General features: G+C 33.2%; 1 protein-coding gene across 2 annotated transcripts in view; it reads right to left on the bottom strand.

Annotated features, from left to right (window-relative positions):
• Positions 1-20,501, bottom strand: part of LOC132700455 (lutropin-choriogonadotropic hormone receptor-like) — a 57,179-nt gene that overhangs the window by 22,197 nt on the left and 14,481 nt on the right. For both annotated transcript variants that reach the window (XM_060667795.1, XM_060667785.1), the window contains exons 4-5: positions 11,284-11,358; positions 8,012-8,089 (exon numbers count right to left, since the gene is read on the bottom strand). In XM_060667795.1, the coding sequence (XP_060523778.1) occupies positions 8,012-8,089; positions 11,284-11,358 (153 nt within the window). The remainder of the gene's footprint in view (positions 1-8,011; positions 8,090-11,283; positions 11,359-20,501) is intronic.

The following is a 20,501-nucleotide window of genomic DNA, read 5'->3' as shown; positions in this document are numbered from 1 at the left end:
AGAAGACAAAAATGGAAAAATGTACAGGGTGTTTTATTTCAAATAAAACCGGAAGTGCTATTCAACTGTTTTATATGTCAAAATGTAGTCATAATTTATTTATATAGTATCTCCTGAACTTTATTCAGTTTTTTTACAGGGTTATCGTAGTAAGTTCATTGACACCCGGTATAGGATCCTCGAGCGAGCAACGGTAAAAATATAAGCATAATATATATTTTCCTTGTACCAAAATAACTTCATATTAATGCAAAATAAATTCAACACCCTGTATTTGTTAGTACATCTTCCGTTGGTCCCGTGGCACAATTCTAATGAAATGTTTAAAACATTTTCCCGCAAAGCGTCTGACAAAATAGACAATTTTCTAATTCGTAACAAATTCGGTAGCCCTCACATTTTCGCCGACGATTCAATGGGGCCAGATCAAAAACCCAACTTACAGAAAGGGTACAAGGAACAAAAGAACATCGATTTGTCTTCACGTAATTCCTGACACTTAAATCTCTTCTGGAAACCTGTAAATGCGTAAAATTGCTTTTCCAGTATTTACGTGCCGCGTCAATAAAATGCTTCCCAACTAATTAATCGTTGACGAACTTTAAAAGCAACAAGTATTTCACGAAAAATATATATACTTAATGACGGTTTTGTAGTAATGTGAGGACATTATTTTTATTTTTGTTGTTCAGGTCGCAGTACGAAAAAACTTAGGCTATGTATCAGTATGTATATATAAAATCAAATGTTGTTTTATGTTGTTTATTGTTATTAACAATTGTTACTATTTTTAATCATGTATCATATATTTTTGTATGTTTACTATAACGAATGCATTTTCATTTTCAAATCACACAAATGGACAGACCATACTTCTATTATTTCATTTGGTTTGAGTTTTGTAACATTTTTTACAGCGAATGAAAAGTCTAAATCTTTTTATTTATACTATCTTGTCTCTTTGTAATTCATAAATACAAGAAACAAGTCCCTACTATTTAATTAGGAAATTTTATAGATTCGATGTTGAAGATGGCACAAATTGGAAGTTAAAACGATAAAAAACATAGCAACATATCCTGCAAATACTCTCTGAATTGTGAACTATTTTATACATATTATTGTACATATACGAAATATAAAAACATTCATATGTAATTTCAAATTTGTTCGCTCATTCGGAAGTGTGTAATAATTTTTCACGTACCATATATCGACATCTCGATTTTTGTCTATCTAGTTTAGAAATACATTTTTCTCATTAAAAAAAAACACTCCGATTACGATCACCCTATACAGGGTTCAACCCATTCACGGCTATCTCACTTACCTTCAAAGATAGGAAGATGCAAGCTTCCCAATAGGTTTTGCTACGTTTTTATCGAAATAAATATGGAATAAATAGAATTTCATTAGTCAATTTCTTTTTTGAGATACAAAATTTATTATCTTTTCGACAAGCTGAAAATAGTACCCTAGAATAATGCGTGCTGAGAAATATAATTTGAAAAACCGGAAACATTTTTTTTTTAATTTTTCATCCCCCCAAAAACATATTTGCTTAAGCGTGATTAGATCTACAATGTTCTAGTGCCTTCGTGTACGAACATGCAATTTATCAAGCCCCATTCCCCCACATAAGGCATACTAAACTGATAGTTTTGCAGATTAACCGTAAGAGTGACACACAAATTCCCTCAATTTCCATAGCATATACGAAGCTATCTTGTATGCGACGCGACACGACGGTTGAATTTTCGCTGTGTAGCATTTCAATTTCAGACTAGCTTTTACAGACTGAGAAATAGCTTACAATAATTCACCACATAACCGAAATAAACAGTACAATATTCTTTTCGACGTACACTGCATCCCAACTGCAAACATTTCCGAACTATATAGAGGATGTTTGAGATGTTTCAGTCAGTAGTGAAATTCTAAACCTGTATAGTAGATTCAGATCGCTTACATTCCACATAGACAATTGATGCTGTAATAACGATACGTTGCAATTATTTTCAGTGAATATATTAGAGAAACTTTTTAATTATTGGTTGTTATACAAGGTGATTGAGTTTGGTATTAAAGATTCTAAAGAACTAAAAAAAATCTATTTTCAAATAAATGATATACTATGTTCAAAAAATATTACAACTGGTACAACTGTCCCTAATCACTGAATCCCTAAACTGCAATAGTAACGGCGTGATAGATTTTTGAAAATAAATAAGTACCAACGCCATATATTTCGATAGGTAGTGAACATTTCCCAAAAATCGAGATTAAGACGATTTTCCTCTATCATAGTTTCGAAATACGTTTTTTCTATTAAAACACTCTGATTACGACCGACTTGTAGAGGATTCAACCCATTGACTTATATTTATAGGTAGGAAGGTGGAAGTTTCGAAGTAGTTTGCTACTATTTGGCAAACGAGGGATTGGATAAAAATTTTATTAATCCCTTTGGTTTTTGCAAAACAGAACGTTTTTCAATTTTTTTTTTGCGAAATGCAATGCAACTTAATGTACATGTACATTACTTTTTACAAAACTTTTGGATTCCTCCTGTGTTGGTTTTTACTGAGTCGAACTTACTAACGTTTCGCCAATCATCTTGTTGGCTTCTTTAGAGCTTGACTGAAACTGGATGATTGGCGAAAAGTTAGCAAGCTCGACTCAGTAAGAACTGACGCAGGAGGAATCCAGAAGTTTTGTAAAAAGTATTACACTAACCTGTGGAAGTTCCTTTGACAAATTAACGAGCCTTTATGGAGAGGACAGTTTCAGTCAAGCTCTGAAGAAGCGAACAGGATGATGACTTACTAACGTTTCGCCAATCATCCTGTTGGCTTCTTTAGAGCTTGACTGAAACTGGATGATTGGCGAAACGTTAGCAAGTTTGACTCAGCAAAAACCGACGAAGGAGGAATCCAGAAAATTTGTAAAAAGTATTATAGTAGCCTGTGGAAGTTTCTTTGAAAAATCCTGAATATTATTTTTAATTTTGATTAAGAATAATTCTTACTACTTACTACTAAATGTAATAAATTAGGAAATTCGGTTTAAACTGAAATAGGAACGGCCTCATAGATTTTTGTTATCTTTCTCTTTCTCATTTATATAACTGGAAGTTTGTGGTGCTTTCGTTGTTTGATTACCTTAATTACCGACATATTCTTACTGAAATTATTTACACAGTATTATTTGATGATCAAACAATATATTCTTCAAATATTTGTAAAAAATATAATTTATAATTATCTACCTTCTGAAAAATTCGTCGAAAACGCTCATACAGATCGATATACTTACAAATTCAATATTTAAGTTTAAAAAAAAATTAATGGAAAACTAGTGGAACAGAAAATACTAGTATGTATTGTAGAGTGGAGTACTGTTTCGTAAAATACTTAAAATACACACGCATTTACCAACAGACAAAGAATGACAAAATCCTGACCAAAAAAACTCCTAGAAATTATTACAGTTGTCTGTCATTAGTATTGAGGTGTATGGCAGAGACAACAGTCTCCATTACTAGACCCCTCACATAGATAATATCTACCTTAGAAGAAAGGAATAATTTACTAAGAATCTGTGAGATTTTCCGGGCTGTTAGGCCGTGGTCCATTGGTATTGCTACCAAAGCTTGCAGCTGATACTGCGGCAGCCATCTTCAGTGGAACGTAGATTGTAGCGCGACGGCTGTATCGGTACTGTTGCCGGTTGTCGAAGTCGTACCTGTTTCGAACCGCTCGGACGGACGGCGGACTGAAAGGTCGTTTGAATGTCCGGGCCCCCCTCCGTGTTGTTAGTTTACTTGTAACCCCTCTTCACGTTTATTGAAATTGTTTTTGTGTTTGTGTATTTCAATTGCTTCTCGATGTAGTCTTGCGTGGTAATGTTTCTCTGTAGACAGAACTTCGGTGTTATCGAATTTGATGTTGTGATCGCCATTACTAAACACGTGTTCTGCCACCGCCGATTTTTCTATTTGTTCCAAGCGACAGGATCTTTTGTGTTCAATCAAGCGCGTAGATATGGTGCGTTTTGTTGTTCCAATATACACGTGTCGGGGATCTTTGGAAAATTTTAAGTATTGTCGTATTTGTCCTGTGAGTTTAAAAATTGGCTTTATGTTATGTCTCGCCATTATTTTGCCGATCCGGTCCGTTACTCCTCCGATATATGGGAGGAAAACCAAACCGTCCGGAGGCATTTCTTTGTTAGGCTCCCGTCTATTTTGTTTCTTCAGTCTTATGGCCCGTTGTATTTCGTTGGTTTTGTAGCCATTTGCTTTTGGACCACGGCCTAACAGCCCGGAAAATCTCACAGATTATGACGCCGGCCGTGAAAGTCTAGACAATTATATTAATCGCCTCTACGTGGAGGAGACCTACAGTGAAGTAAGAAAATCGGAGTCGATAAAGAAGAAAAAGGCCAAACTTTTGTGCACCCTAACCTTTCTTTTACGTTGTCAAGACACAAAAACGATGCCGATTTAGCGAAACTTTTTGAACACTGCCTCATGACCACGTACTCGAGCAAAGAACCGGGGTCACCATTAGCCCAGTTGTTGCCAATTTTTACATGGAAAGCTTCGAAGAAACGGCACTAAGAGCTGCCAAAAAACAACCTAGCCACTGTCTACGGTACGTCGACGGTACGTCATATGAAGTCACGGTCGGGAAGAATTAGAGAACTTCCTCCGGCATCTGAACAGTATACATCCAAAAATCCAATTTACTATGGAAATTCAACAGGATCGACAACTCCCATTTTTGGATGTAATGGTAAACTGAGGCGATAACCTAAGGTTGGGACATAGAGTTTACCGAAAAGTCACTCACACGGACCACTGCTTGCAAAAAGAATCTAACCACCATCCAAAACAAAAGAGAGGAGTTATTAAAACACTAGTCGACGGGGCAACTAGAATATCCAATCCACAATATCTGTCAGAGGAATTAGGACATTTAGAGAGAGCGCTTCAAGCAAATGGCTACAAAACCAACGAAATACAACGGGCCATAAGACCGAAGAAACAAAATAAACAGGAGCCTAACAAAGTCCGGACGGTTTGGTTTTCCTCCTCTATATCGGAGGAGTAACGGACCGGATACATACATAAAGCCAATTTTTAAACCCACAGGACAAATACAACAATTCTTAAGATAGGCCAAAGATCCCCGAAAACCCCTGTCTTCGGCCGGGGTATACAGAATCCCATGTTCATGCTGACACGTGTATATTGGAGCAACAAAATGCACCATATCTACTCGCTTGACTGAACACAAAAGATCCTGTCGCTTGGGACAAATATAAAAATCGGCGGTGGCAGAACACGTGTTTACTAATGGCGATCACAACATCAAATTCGACAACACCGAAGTTCTGTCTACAGAGAAACATTACCACGCAAGACTACATCGAGAAGCAATTGAAATACACAAACACAAAAACAATTTCAACAAACGTGAAGAGGGATTACAAATAAACAAAATATGGCATAACGTCCTGCAAAAAACGCAAACAAAACCTACTACTAACAGCACGGAGGGGGGGCGGCACGCTCAAACGACCGTTCAGTCCGCCGTCCGTCCAAGCGGTTCGAAACAGGTACGACTTCGACAACCGACAACAGTACCCATAGAGTCGTCGCGCTACAATCTACGTTCTACTGAAGATGGCTGCCGCAGTAGCAGCTGAAGGCTTTGGTAGAAAAACCAATGGACCACGGCCTAACAGCCCAGAAAATCTCACAGATTATGACGCCGGCCGTGAAAGCCTACGCAATTATATTAATTTACTAATACTATGTTTTTTAAACTTTCATATACCGGGTGGCCAATTAGAAGGACACTCAAACCTACCTCGAAAAGTCCTCAAGTCGTAATTGTTTTAAAGAAAATTTACAACATCAGCGACCAATAGAAAATGCTGTTATTTTGAGATTTCTAGAATGGTCACCAGGGAGCGTAATCGCATTCTTGAATCCTTATATTAGAAATAATTTTATTGCAATAAAAGAGAGCCAAGTAAAAGTTAGTGAAAACCACAAAACTATCCTATATAACATAACAACTACAAATAATATCGCATCATTCAATATGATTGAATATCGCATAAATAATAATCCACATAAAACTCGAAATTTTTAAAATAAAAAAAGCAAAATAGCAAAAATTATAAGGGTGGTGTTTAAGTGTCGATCACATTAAGATTGCAGCTCTTTATAGTGTATTTTGGTTCGCCTTATTTGTAAAAAACTTGACTGTTTCGTATTTATTTTCCAAACCTTGAAAATGCAACTGTTTCTGTTAAAACCTAGGCGATGGAGTATTCTGCATTAAACAAAGATCTGTGTTTTTCCTGTGTTGTTTTTCATTATTGAACATATTGTATTGCAATATTTGAATCATATGGGAATGAATATTAATTGTTACTGACATTCTAAATATAATTTTGGTGTCAACAGTAAATTTACGTATATTTTTCTAAAAGAATGAAGATTAGTGTTTAATAATATACATAATATAATATCTCTTTTACTGATGTTATATTTTAGGAGAGAGAAATCGAAATTATGTTTCTACTAACGTGTTAGACCGTTATTTGTCTATATTTTTTTGCAATAAAAGTGATGCAGCGATGCAAGCAATCGAAATCAATTCGTTCAGGGCAATGTTATGGCCCTTTTCAACGACACGAAGTTTGAAAAAAAACGTTCAGGGATTCTGAAGTTATTGACATTTATTTGGAAAATGTCGGAACAACCCCCACCACTTTCCCTTAAGAGATAGAGCAATAACTATTCTACGAAAAAGAATATAATTTATAACAACTTCAAACCGATGTTCATTTTAGTTATCTCCAATATAAGTTAGTTTATTTCTCAAAAAAACGAGATTTTAAATTCAAGAATGCGACTAGTCCCCGTGGCGGTAATTCTAGAAACTTCAAAATAATTTCCCGCTTTAGCCATATGTCTTTAAGACAATTACTTTTCGAGGTAGGGCCAAGTATCATTCGTAATTGACCTACCCGGTACATTCGTTTTCTAGCGTAAAAAAAATTATTTCTGGCTGGCTTGGTTTATCTGACAGACTTTAACAAACTTTTCTGTTTACAACATCGCCAGCACCAAACGAAACAAAAACGCAAAGTTTTGCGAGATATCAACGTCAAATTAAACCTCATTTTAAACATAAAGCCTTGTCGTCTCGTATATGCAGAATATTGCATCTTGGGTTTTCAATTTACGCTCGAAAAGTGTGCGTATTAGGTATTATTTCACGTTAAATCTGTTATAGGATTAACAAGTTTTGTTAATGAAACTAATCGGCCTTAAACAATTGTTCCTGTTTATATGGCGTAATTAAGTCTTGTACCCTGCTATCTCCGTATCTTTGATAGCCAGGCGCATTAGAGTCTAGCAATCGATAGGTTAACTAAATTGAGCTGCACTTTATAGCCCCTTAAAAAAAATGATAAAACATATTTTATAATTACCGTTATGTAATTCAGTTGTGCAGAAAAAAAACATTTAGAGACAGATTTGTTCTTTAGATACAAACGTCTGTAGACGGATTAGGATATGATGAAAATACATAAATTGCATATGAATGTTATAAATAAAATACGAAAGTTTTTGTAAAAATTGTAAAACAACAAAAATCAAAATATATACAGGGTGGAGCAATCTCCCCATATCTCCCTTAATAATTAGGATTTTGAAAAATATAAAAGAAGATGTTAAATATATTTAGTTCCCTCCTATCAATTTTGCGCTCTACTTAGCCGTAAATGTAATGTATAGTGGTTTGTTTCGAAAATATTCTACAAAATTATAACCTATCTAGAGACATACAACTTGTTAAACATAATGTCAATTTTTTTAAATCATAATACGAAAATCGCACTTAAGACGCTTGCCTTTGTATGTGTTACTCTCAATTAATGATTAGGGCTCATATACGGTGTGAATAAATAAAATTGCTAGACTTACACCACTTTCAAATTTGGTAAGCTTGCATTAAATACCTCTGGCAGAATTTTTCTCAGTTTCGGAGCCATGTAGATGTATCTGGAAAAAAATATAAAAAACTGAATATGTAGAAAAATTAACAGATAATAACTACCTTCAAATTAATAAAGTGTTTACATTCCTTAATGCGAATTGATGATTATTGGAATCGCGATAATATATTCGAGATACTTTTCACTTTTCGGTCGCTATCAGTTTCAAATTTTTAAACAGGTAACTGCGTATATTTTAAAATTTTTGAAATAGATTGTGACATTTTAAAATGTTTTTAAACCTTTTTCTGTTTTACCTAAGAGACTAAGATGGCTAGGAGCCAGATAAGTTAGTAAATTGATATTTTCATTTCCAATTATTTTTTTTTAATGGAAAAACACTTTCGACAAAGAACTTTAATTTTAGTATTTTAATTACGATTACGATAGGAGATGCGAAAAAAGTTTCGTACAAAAGTTTCTTGGACTCTCCTGAAGATTTAAAATATTATAATTTTGTTTACATATATATGTACACCATGTGCCAAATAAAAGCAATCCACTATACGTTCTGAAAAACCCATACGAGATACGAAAAAAAGTTTCTTGGACTCTCCTAAAGATTTGAAATATTATAGTTTTGTTGATACAGGGTGTTAGTTTTTGTCCTAGAATTGATATCTGAATAAAATTATAGGGTGTTCCATTAGAAAATCTTGAGATTTTGTTAATTGAATTCGCCAAAACGACACCACCTATTTGGGACACCTTGTATAAGCTGAGGCGCATCTGTCAGACTGATTGAGTAGTGCATCATCTCCTTAGTCTGTGGTTAAATTTTCGCTTCAACATTTGGGTCAGTAGCGTCAAAACACAATTTTATAGGGGCCTATCAAAATATGCAAAGCAAAAAAAAACACAACTCAATTTCTGCGAAAAATATGCAAAATTCGAATAAGAATTTCTTTTCTTTCTTTTTACCAGGGATTCAAAAAAATGACGAAATACACTGTATTTCTTTCTTCAACATTTGTACAATGTGCTTGGGAAATTATAAGCCAATTGAAATCTAAACATAGCGTAGGCATGCTAAACAGATTCATATAAATTTTAGACAATTAATTTATTTAGCGTACAACACGTTTGCATTATACCTGCTTAATATCACTGCTATCTTGGAATTGACCAATTCTGCCAAGGTATTCATGCGTTAATTGAGTGGAAATGAACCACTAAAGGGAACTTTAAGTAATAAATCTATGAAAGCGCTTTATCTGCAGGAATATATTTTACTGAATTACACTTCGGCAGCAATCTCTGGGAAATTTAACCATTGTTTAAGCTTCGGTACCATTCTCCCAAGTCTTGCTCGTTATGTAGAAACCTGTTCGCTAATTAGATATTCAACGTCAGTATTTGTGCGCAAATAACTTTTTATATTAGTTACTGACATGTTTGATAATAATAAATAAAAGCTTCTCTTTATTTTTACAAAAATTGCGGACGTATGATGTACAATTGGAGTGTTTTCAGTAGATTTTTCTCCGGTTGTCCGTAAGTTGTTTTGTTCTGATACAACTTTCTGATTTTATGTAACAATCATAACTGGCTATGACACTAACAAAAACTCCGTGGCATTAACATTTTCGTAGAGAAGGTAATTATTTTCCGGGCAAGACTTTAGATTTAACTCAGCAACCTGCAATTTACGCCATTTTCTTCTCTTCTCAAACTTACTGACGATGTGTCAGCTGCCATGTTGGTTGTTGAGAGAAGAAATGTTAGTGGTTAAAAAATATATTTTAAATCTCGCACATGCGCATGTTGAATGGACCTTCTCAAAAATGTGTTCATAATCATATCGGCATAGACAAGTAATCCGTTTCTAGAGTATGCATATAACTGTCAATGTCAATTAAAGACATCGCCTATATTCATTTATTTATTAATCCATTCTAATCTAAATGTCTAAAATTAATGAGAACTTATTTTGTTTTTCACGTAGTTCTAATTAATATTCTGTTTCTTCTATTACATTAAAATAACTGTAATTTTGCCTATACCTCCCAAAATATGTGGTTCGTATTATTCATTAAATATTTTTCACTTTCATTTCATAAAATACTTTTAACTGACTTTCTTTTAATGTCCAGGGTTAGTTAAATTGTTCTTGAAGTCTCTCTGCGTTTAATTGACATTGACTATGCTTTAATGCACGATGTACTTATAGATAACCAAAAAATATCTTACATACAGCATTATTATTAAGATTAAATAAAAAAGATTAAATAAGAAAGTTGTATTCATTGAATTGGCAAATAAAAAAGTTATCTATAATTTTCAAAATACGCCGTATATCTCGGTTTGTAGTGAAGCTGCGGTTATTTTTCAAAAATCAAACCTATGACATGTAAATCAATTGTGCATTATCTAGTTTATGAATAGGATTTTCTTCTAAAATTAATCAATTACAACCACCCTGTACGAAGACATAAATATTTTTGTAATATCTGCATCGTTGAAAATGATTGTAATAAGAACAAACGAATGGAAATATTACGGATTCCAAGATACACTAATAAGTAGGAAATCCAGTTTTCACTGCCGGTCCCTCACTTAGTGTGCTAGAAAAAGCGAAGCCTTTAAATCTCGCACATTGAAGTAGTAACAAAAGGACTTATTGAGATATATTTCGAACAATTCAAACTGAAGCTCAAATTTAATCGATCGTTTAAATAACACGTTTGGATGTATATAATTTCAATAGTTTCTGGGCAACAAAAATTTTTTTAATGAAAATGTAATTTTGATATAAAATTGTAAAATCTAATGCAATTTAAACTAAAAATGAGTTGAATATTTTAACATCGGTTTAAAGTAAGCGTAACAAAATAAGAATCAAATTTTACAATTTGAAGAACAACTGAAATTTTCAAACCTGATAAATACCTCACCTCACCTCCCACAAAAATGCGTTTCCAAAGGCAGTAAATTGTAAATTTGATTTTGATGTCGGCTAAGCAATTGCTATGTTATTCTTGTATACTGACATAGTGATCACTGTACAGTTTCTCAATGGTCAAACAAAAAATTTGCTTTTTTAAATTTATACCATCAAATTGCATATCAATAATCCGATGCAATCTCTCATCCATTAACACTTTATTTGACTTTTGAGAAACGTCCATTACAAACGTAAATTTTGTTGCAAACTGACATAACCGTAAATAATTATATCGAAAAAAAAATGTTGATACTTACAAAGTTTGCAGTTGTTTCAGGTTATGGAATACGCCAGTTTCGATGTGGTAAAATTGTTCCAAGTTTTCCAAGTTCCTGTAAAAAAGTACCAATATATTTTTCTACTCCCTTCTGTAAAAAACCTATATACACTATATACACTATATACTATATACACCGATTTAGTGCGCTGAAACTGTCGTTCTGTCATTTCACCTCGTGAGTTTGGTTTCCCACTGATTCGAGCCACTTCGGGCATTTCCGGAATATGATCGCACCGCTCGTGCGAAATCAACTCGTGATTCAAATGCCATTTACCACATTTGGTGCATAATGTACTACTAAACACTTAATTGGTAATAATTTTTGGCTAGAAAATTCTGTGATTAATTGAGGAAAGGAGTTCTTCAAAAGTCTTTTTTAAAACAAATATACTAAACATACCCTCGATAACAGATGAGGCATTCCTCCATTATTTTATTCTTATTTTTTGTTTTGCTTTTAGACGAAACAGTTACAAAACTATTAAATCAAAACGTTTGTGACTGTTTCAGTTAATGGCAAACGCTTATGAATGAATTTGCCGCCCTCGAGCAGGATCAATATTAATTAATTTCGTTCTCTTCTGTTTTACCTTAATTGTGGTTACTTTTAAGACAATCGTAGTTCTGGCTTATCGAGAAATTTGAAATGCCGATGCGGGAGGAAGGTATTTTAATTTAACTTAATTATCACAGGCCTCCTTCTTAGAAAATCTTCCATTTTTTGTATAAATAATAATGCTGATATTGCTCACTTATAATATATCACTGCACATATAGTGCACATTTGACAAAAACGTAGTTCGTCCTAAGCGATATCTCAAGCCAAGCTATTTGCGAGATATTCCTTTTGAAATATTCCTCCTTATCAATGTAGGAAAGCCTTAAATTTCACAAACTGGACCTGAACGTTTCCATGGTAACAGCTTTGGTTATTTTTCTATTTTGTTAAATTTTTAATGACCAACAGATTCAGCATAATACAGGCGCAACCAACCACATGTGCATTTAACTAAAATATGTAATTTTTGGATATAATAATAATTTTTCTAAATATAGGCTTTGCAACTTTTTATTAAAGCCGATCAGAGGCCTTTTCTTTTTCTTCCCAACAAAACAGAGTGTAACCAGATACCGCCAAAAGCAGAATTTCCATGACAAATAAACACTCGAAACTCGAATTGTGAACGTAACAAAAGAGTTTTTAAAAGCCCCTAACACCACAAGCGTGTACCCTGTCAGCGTTTATTCAAAAATGTGTCAGACAATGAATCAAATGAAAACGAGCAATCAGTTCCGAATGCGAAATATTTCCCTAATTTTTCAAGACACTACACGTGTCCCCATAAAAAATTTTCGTTTTTGTGTACTCCTTGCATATATACAGGATTGTTATATATGTTTTATGGAGTAATTCGATCTGTTTTTTTACAACTATCTCAGTGTCAGAATAACCTAATTGTTAAACCTCAAAGTCATTGGTATCGAATTACATTGTCTGCTTACTAGTGCTGACTAAGCAAGCTGGGCGCCGTAGAACGACGAAGTTTGTTGTTATTAAACCTCGAAACGATTTGCTTGTATTTGTTCAGTTCGAAATAAACTAATGTTTTAAAATTTTGTGTCATGTTCTAAAGGGCTTTTTTTATAAACAAAATAATATAACAATATATATATATATATATATATATATATATATATATATATATATATATATATATATATATATATATATATATATATATATATATCATCCGTTCGCTCGTTGAACTAGGACTGGAATCCTGCATCCGACTGGAATCCTGCAAATCCTGCATCCGACTGGAATCCTGCAGACGTTTCGCCAAAATCTCACTTGGCATCTTCAATGCTCGCGCTCCGAAAACACTTCGACCACTCATCATATTTTTCCATCCGTGAATCAATACGTGAGAATATATATATATATATATATATATATATATATATATATATATATATATATATATATATATATATATATATATACTCAGTGAACACATTAGTGTTATTTTGCAAAAAAAAAGTATAGTAAGCAACACTTTGAAAATGTATTACTAAAGCATTAAAGTTGAAGGATTTTAATGAATAATATACTATGAATGTTGATACCAATAAATTATTATTATTAAGAACTCAGAAATAAGAAATGTCTCTTTCCTCTATGAAGAATAAACTTGATCAGCATCTCTTCCAAAGTTATAAATTTTTCGTCTTGTAGTCAATAGTCAGCTTATTAGTAGATCGTCCAACTAAGGTATAATTAAGTCATTGTAAAATGAGAGCACGATCTTATTGCTGATTGACCATTCTGACAAACGAAGAAAATTCTATTTTATGTCCTAAATTGCCTTTCAAACGTCATTGACTTTATTCTTGCTATTACTTTATCAAAACGCCGCAATTTATCATTCTTTTGTAAATAAAATCGGCCTTATTATATCAAGCACGGTAAAAGCTAAATTGCAAAACACACATTTTATCGAGCTCATGCTGACGTTGACGATGAAAATATTAAAAACAAGCAGATCAATAAGTAGACATGTCAAGAATACATCCGTTAAACGCTGGAACAATTGGATCGGAATCAGGCTAATTGTTTGTCGCTGTTCCTGGAATACGGAATCAGAAAAAACAGTTATATATGTGCCGCAACCTTATGGCGTCCTATTTTTCATCGTTCTATTAATTAAATTTATCGATACATTTTTGCCGAAGTAAAAGCCAACCTTTATCAAAAATATGGGCCGTCAAATTAACGTAAACAACATGACGTGACGTTTACGATAGCTCAGTGCTTTTACTTTTATTAGGGTGGCTTATGGTAAGTATTAGTTTGATTAGTGCCACAAAAACTATCGTAAATTATATAGGGTTGCGATATTTTCCTATTAGTCGTTGTGTATTGTAATAGTATATTTGCAACAAGTTTTATAAACGACCTTGCTGTCACGAGTGTGTTTGGGTACGAGCAAAGCGCAGCGGAGCGACTGTTTAATATACGAGTGTTTTTAATGACTACAGTCCTGCAAACGTTTGAAGTAGTTCGTGACAGAAATAAGTAATGTAAGTGATGTGATTATTATTAGTAAATCGATTAGCTCATAATACTGGACATTAGAAGTATCTGGAAAGCGAAGTAAGCAGAAGGATAGCATCTATAGCGTTTCGTTTTGTTAATTCTATATGGACCTGGCATCAGCTCAAAAGGAGTAGAAATAAGCATTATAAGAGATGTAATTATTATATACACATAGAAGTGACTAATACTACACTAAAGTAGACCGATTAGCTCATAATGCTGGATATTAGAAGTACCTGGAAAGCGAAGTATGCAGAAGGATAGCAACTATAGCGTTTCGTTTTGTTAATTCTATATGAAGATGGCATTAGCTCGTTTATTTTATCATTTATTGATATGCCCATTTGTTGAATTTAAAATTGGGTATATTCGGAATTATACCCATTTGTAATGTCGTGATTTTTATTTAAAATATTACAAACAGCAGTGACAAAGTCTTCGTTCAAAGTTATTCCTTTTTTTATATACTTTTATTTCAGTTTGTGTGAAATATCCATATAGCTATTAGTTAATCACTACCCCCCACTGCTCTACTACGTAAAAATGTTGCACCGTAGGCGGCATTGAAATTTGCGTAGAGAATGTTATAATTTTTCTGGACATGCTTCTACAGTTTACCCACTAACAGCAATTTCCGCACACTTAACTCGTTTTTCTAGAACATTTAATAAGATCTAGCGATATTTTAAGTAAAAAAAATAATTGACTATCTATCAAGAGCCACGTTGGTTGTTGAATACCTCAAGGTCATTGGTTATAAACTAGATTTCAAATCGCTTGCGCATCTCGATTGGACCTTCTCAAAATTTTTTTTCATTGTTACTTCATAAGTTTCTGTTTTATCGGTATAAGCAAGGCCTCTATACCTGTAGTAGCGGTATTTAAATATTCATCACTGTCAGTCAAAAAATTGGTTTGCGATCTTGTCGAAAGTTATTTCATCAATAAAACAATCGCAGCTGATAGTTATAAATATCAAACAAGAAATTAAAACTACGCACGGAACCGTGCCTTAATATTCTCAAGGTAATATGAGATTTTTGTCCACCACTGTTGTTTTCTAATTGCCCGCCCAAACACGGCAACGCAACAACGAGTTTACGTTATTTTTTAATATTGTTAAAACAGGGTTCGATTCAATGCGGTACTTATGTGAATATAGCCAGTATTAAAAGTTACAGTAATTTATTATCCAACAAACACACTTAGTGAAAATATCACGAACGAATGCGAATTAACAATCTGTAATGGGAAATAATCATAATAATTTCGACTATACTATCGATTGTCAGACGCATATATACTATAATAAAGCGATACACGGCTATGAAGTTTCGAAATTAAGATTAATTTCTTACCAAAGAAATTGATCATTTGGATATTTATTACTAATTTTGCCTGTTAATAAATAAATTCAAATTTTTAAATTCAGGAAAATCTTTTCTATCAAACCCAAAAGCTATATAATGCCTATATAATTCATATTTCGTTCACAGGAAATAATAATACAAGATGTGATGTTTCTAGAATTCATTTACAAACTATGATTTTCCAATCACGGCCTAGAAGCAAACTGATACACCCTGTACATCAATACAGTTAGTACCTATAGTTTGCAAAAATGTGTCTTTTTTTAAACAGTTATTAGAATATGTTATAGGTAAGTAAAATGTGTCACTTTTCTGAATAATCGGTAATTGGTTATTTTGTAATCTATTACTCGCGTAATATGATACAAATACCCACTTTCTTCGTTGGAAATTACAGTTTCCTCCACTCAAGGAAATAAACGTGTTAACGCAAGCTTACACTGTTTGTCGGGTCGAATATTTGGTTACACTCAACAGCCTGCGCTTTCCACTAAAACGAGAAATTTGTGAAAAATGTTTGAAAACTTTTACTCGCTTTCTTCTTCATATTAATATTAATTAATATATTAATATAATATTACAGCACTAAATGGGTGGGTTTCAGATTTTTTTTTATTATTTGAACTAAACCTTGACGATATGATGATCGATATTGCGTCTTATTTGACCAAAACGAACCAAAAATTTGCAATTTGTTCTAAAAAAAGCATCTTTCGGTTAGCATTCAATAAACAAAAATCCACTAATTTTACAACTTTTATACTGGTAATACTTTTAATTATCTGTGGCGATGTTAAAAACCAATGCGTTATTAAACCTTTGCGCAATTTTTTTCCTTTTATCCGCCAACGTTGTTTTCCGAACACTAGCAAAAACTTTTATTAATTTTTGACTGCAAAACACACGAATATTTATTTTATCGATTCGCTTTCCCGGTATTGGTACTATTCGACTTATGGTAACATCCAATAATCCGAACTATCATTTTTTATTTTGTTGGACAGCTTATCAGTTATTCGTGAAACGTGTTCGTTACTCTTATAAAATCCCTACAGCAATTAAATGGAGAAGCTTAGAAACGTAAAGGTGACCAAATTTTAGTAACTTATAAAACTTTTACTCGCCATTTACTCGTAACTGAGAGAATGTACCTTTATAAACCATTAATAAGCTATTAAACCTACCTACAGTGGTTACACCAAACAACAAACGCCCACTTTTGCTTCACCTATTTCTATATCAATTGTTCACAATATATTTTTTCTACTCCCGTCTGTAAAATACCTAATTACACACCGATCTAGCGTGCGGAAAGCGTCACTTCACCCCGTGAGTTTCTTGTCCCACGGATCCGAGCCACTTTGGACATTTCAGGTATTTTACCGCACGGGTTTGGGAGCAATCGGATGTTTTCGGAGATATTTCTCATGCCTTGAATTTTGACGTTTGTCAGTTCTGACGTTCATGTCAGTGAATCTATTCGTGTTGTTTTGCGAAAATGCACCCAAAAACTAACGGTCGTAGAAAAAGTATAGTATGCAACACGTTTGGTAAACTTTTTACTCGTTTATTAAACACTCGCTACGCTCATGTCAAATAAACTCGTGAATCAAATGCCGTTTGCCGCACTTATTGCATAATATACTATTATTTCGCGTGCTTGTCATGATATTTTGCTTTTGCTGTGAAATAAACAGCAATAGATTTTACTTGGACATTATTATTAAAATGTCTTAATAGATGTTATAACACTTAAAAAATTGAAAATTTTGTTTTAGTTTCTTCCTTTTTGTGAAGGTATCTCGCAGATTGAAGGATTAAACATACTCTCATATTCTTCAATTTGTATCAAAATTACATCAAACAGGTTGGAATCTAAAGCTTCTGAGCTTGAGTGCATCTTCTAAAACTAACTAACATTTAATATATTTTTTTATTTGCTAAACAAACAGATCTAAAATCATAGATAAATATTATTCTTTGTTTTGCCTTCATTTTAGTGAAATAAAATGCGTTTCAAAAACAGGGTTGAGGTGGGGGTGGGGGTTGTGTTTTTAGGTTATGTTCGCCCAAACCTCCTTTATTCATCTACTACGAGAACGACTTCAAGACTCAAGCTTCATAGTCAGGCGGGCGAAACTCGGAACGACATACAGCGATTTTAGATTAAGAGTTTATCATCTCGTATGTTTGAAAATGGAAGCCCGGAAAACTTTAAACAAATACTAACTAGATACCAATTTTGTTATTCTTTTTCCATTTTTGTTTGAATAACAACAACAACAGCCCAGAAAATTTTAAACAAATAATACTTTGCAGAGCTTTTTACCAGCGATTTTAATATAATGTCACCAAGAGGATCAAAGTTTTCTGAAAATGGCGCAGTGTTCTATGCCCTGCTCTAAACTACCCATTTATGCACCGATCAATCGTGCAGAAAGTTTCTTTTTAAGACATCAGCTTTATGTCTGATTGAAGCGAGTAGAATGCAGTGCGCAGATCCGGCTTAAATACGGATTTTATATGGGTTAAAGTGAATCATTGGGTCCGAATTTTAACAAAGAGTTCGTACAAGTGTCCAGTTAGGAGTTGGTGAAGGTTCGTATTTGCAGAAATAATTTTATGCCCGTTATTAGTTCAAAACCAATTAAATCTGTAGTGTGCACATCTGTCGAAAATGGTTTTTACGGTTTTACGGTTTTAAAGGATTTATAGGGTGAATCGTATATACGTTTTATTGATTAATATATTCTGGTTTTTGTCTTTTGTTTACATGAAAAATATTTGTACAACTTTTTTGAATGTGAGGTCTCTTCACTAATTCCCAGACTGTGGAAAAAACTCAATGATCTGATTATCTACACATTAAGGCACAATGAAAGTTTAGAAAGATTAATAGTTTTCAGATATTCATAATTTAGGAATCAATAATATTTGGCAAACAGTGAAATTTGGTAGAAATTTGGGACTAGATTTCGATATTAATATTTGTTTTAAACATCATGTTAATAAGATGATACCCACTGGATATGGCAATCTAGGAAGGTTATATAAAAATTGCGTTTGTTGTCAAAGTCATTGAAAAGAAGTTTCGAAAAATCGTCGCTGAGCGGGGCAAGTGTGATAGACTATAACCGTAAAAATTGTTGCTCTCGATGTGCCCTATTACACTGTTTAAACCAATTAGCCATCTTTTTTAAGAATTTTGATTTACGGCTCATAATTTACTCTGGAAACGGACAATTTTTCAGGGTCTTTTAGGTTTTTGTCCATTACAGAAAAATCCTGTATATAACTAAAAAAATGCTAGAAATAAAATTTATAGTACTGGATCTTGCGCGTCTGCTGGTTAAAAAATTTTGCCGATCGGAATAATGGTTTTGGAGAAAATAATTTTTTTCTTGAAACTAAAATAACTCCAAAAAAATTTCAATTTTTTTTAGAAAATGCTTTGCGCCACTTGATCGCGAACACCCTGTGCAATCGGTAAAAACTTTAAATGCAAAAGTCTTAGCTGACTACATGAGCTATATTCTGGTGTAACACAAATTGACTTCTAAATCGCAATCATCTAGTTATGATATATTTTCATTAAAAGAGAAACCTCACTGTCAGTTTTTTGCGAATACTGGCCACACAATGTACATTAAAAAAAAGTCTATTACATTGGGTCTTGCGGATCTTTTGATATTCAATTTTTTTTGATCTCGTACACCGTTTTCGAGAAATGATTTCTTTTTAGATCTATGCAAACGCGTTTATTATTTTTTTAATTTCCCGGCCCCGCAACCTCCCCGATTTCAATAGGTTCCGTTAGGGGACCACACGCTATTTGCCTGCCAAATTTGAAGTGGATAGCTTCAAATTTCGGACACTTATCGTTCAAAATTTATAGCCAATTAATACCCTGTCTACAGAGAAGCGGAGTACAGGGAACAGAGAAACAGACAAACAGACAAAAAAAACGTGTTCATCGATTCTTCGAAAGTAACAAGGTTGACTGATTCGTTGGTTTTAAGGTCACTTTAATGTTTCTGATTCTGTATATGGTCAATGTTTGGATTTGTCTGACGTCAACTTAAAGAAATAAGTGACTAACAATGGAAAGTAGGAGTATATTCCTTTCAGTTACTCTACTTTATAATATAATATTGAAAAAAATGTCTCCAGTAACTTTATAGTAAAATTAGCTTTGGTACTGACATAAGCATACTCCGAAGTTAAGATTTTGTGACTATATATCGCCTTCACCAGATTAACTAATCCTCCTTTAAGGAAGTATCTCTTATAATGTCTATAGCATGTACAATGGAGTTCGGAGAGAATTCAAATGCTTAATCATAAACTTATTTAAACGTCCCTATAGAAACTACCTTCTCTAGAACGATTGTGTGTAGCGGGCGACTTTGCGCAGAGCGGGATTTGTTGTTTCTTTTTTCTTTTTTTTTTGTAATGTTTTTATTAGTTTTTTTTTCCTCGCATACTATTTTTATTTCCAACTTTAGAAAACTTTTTCATTTATTGTTTCTTAATATTCAAGTACCTATTTGAATATTACTTTCAGTATCTAGGGGTTGAACTTGAACTTTTTGTAATTATTTTCAACTATTTTTTGCAACCATAAGGCTAAATTTTGTGATACGTTCTGTATTATTTTCTTGCGAAATAAATATTATTATTATTGTTATTATTATTGTTATTATTATTATTATTATTATTATTATTATT

Source organism: Cylas formicarius, unplaced genomic scaffold, assembly GCF_029955315.1.
Source record: "Cylas formicarius isolate icCylForm1 unplaced genomic scaffold, icCylForm1.1 PGA_scaffold_10__41_contigs__length_53128322, whole genome shotgun sequence".
Classification (NCBI taxonomy): Eukaryota; Metazoa; Arthropoda; class Insecta; order Coleoptera; family Brentidae; genus Cylas; species Cylas formicarius.
The sequence above is the reverse complement of the archived record's forward strand: the minus strand, read 5'-3'. Positions and strand labels throughout refer to the sequence as shown.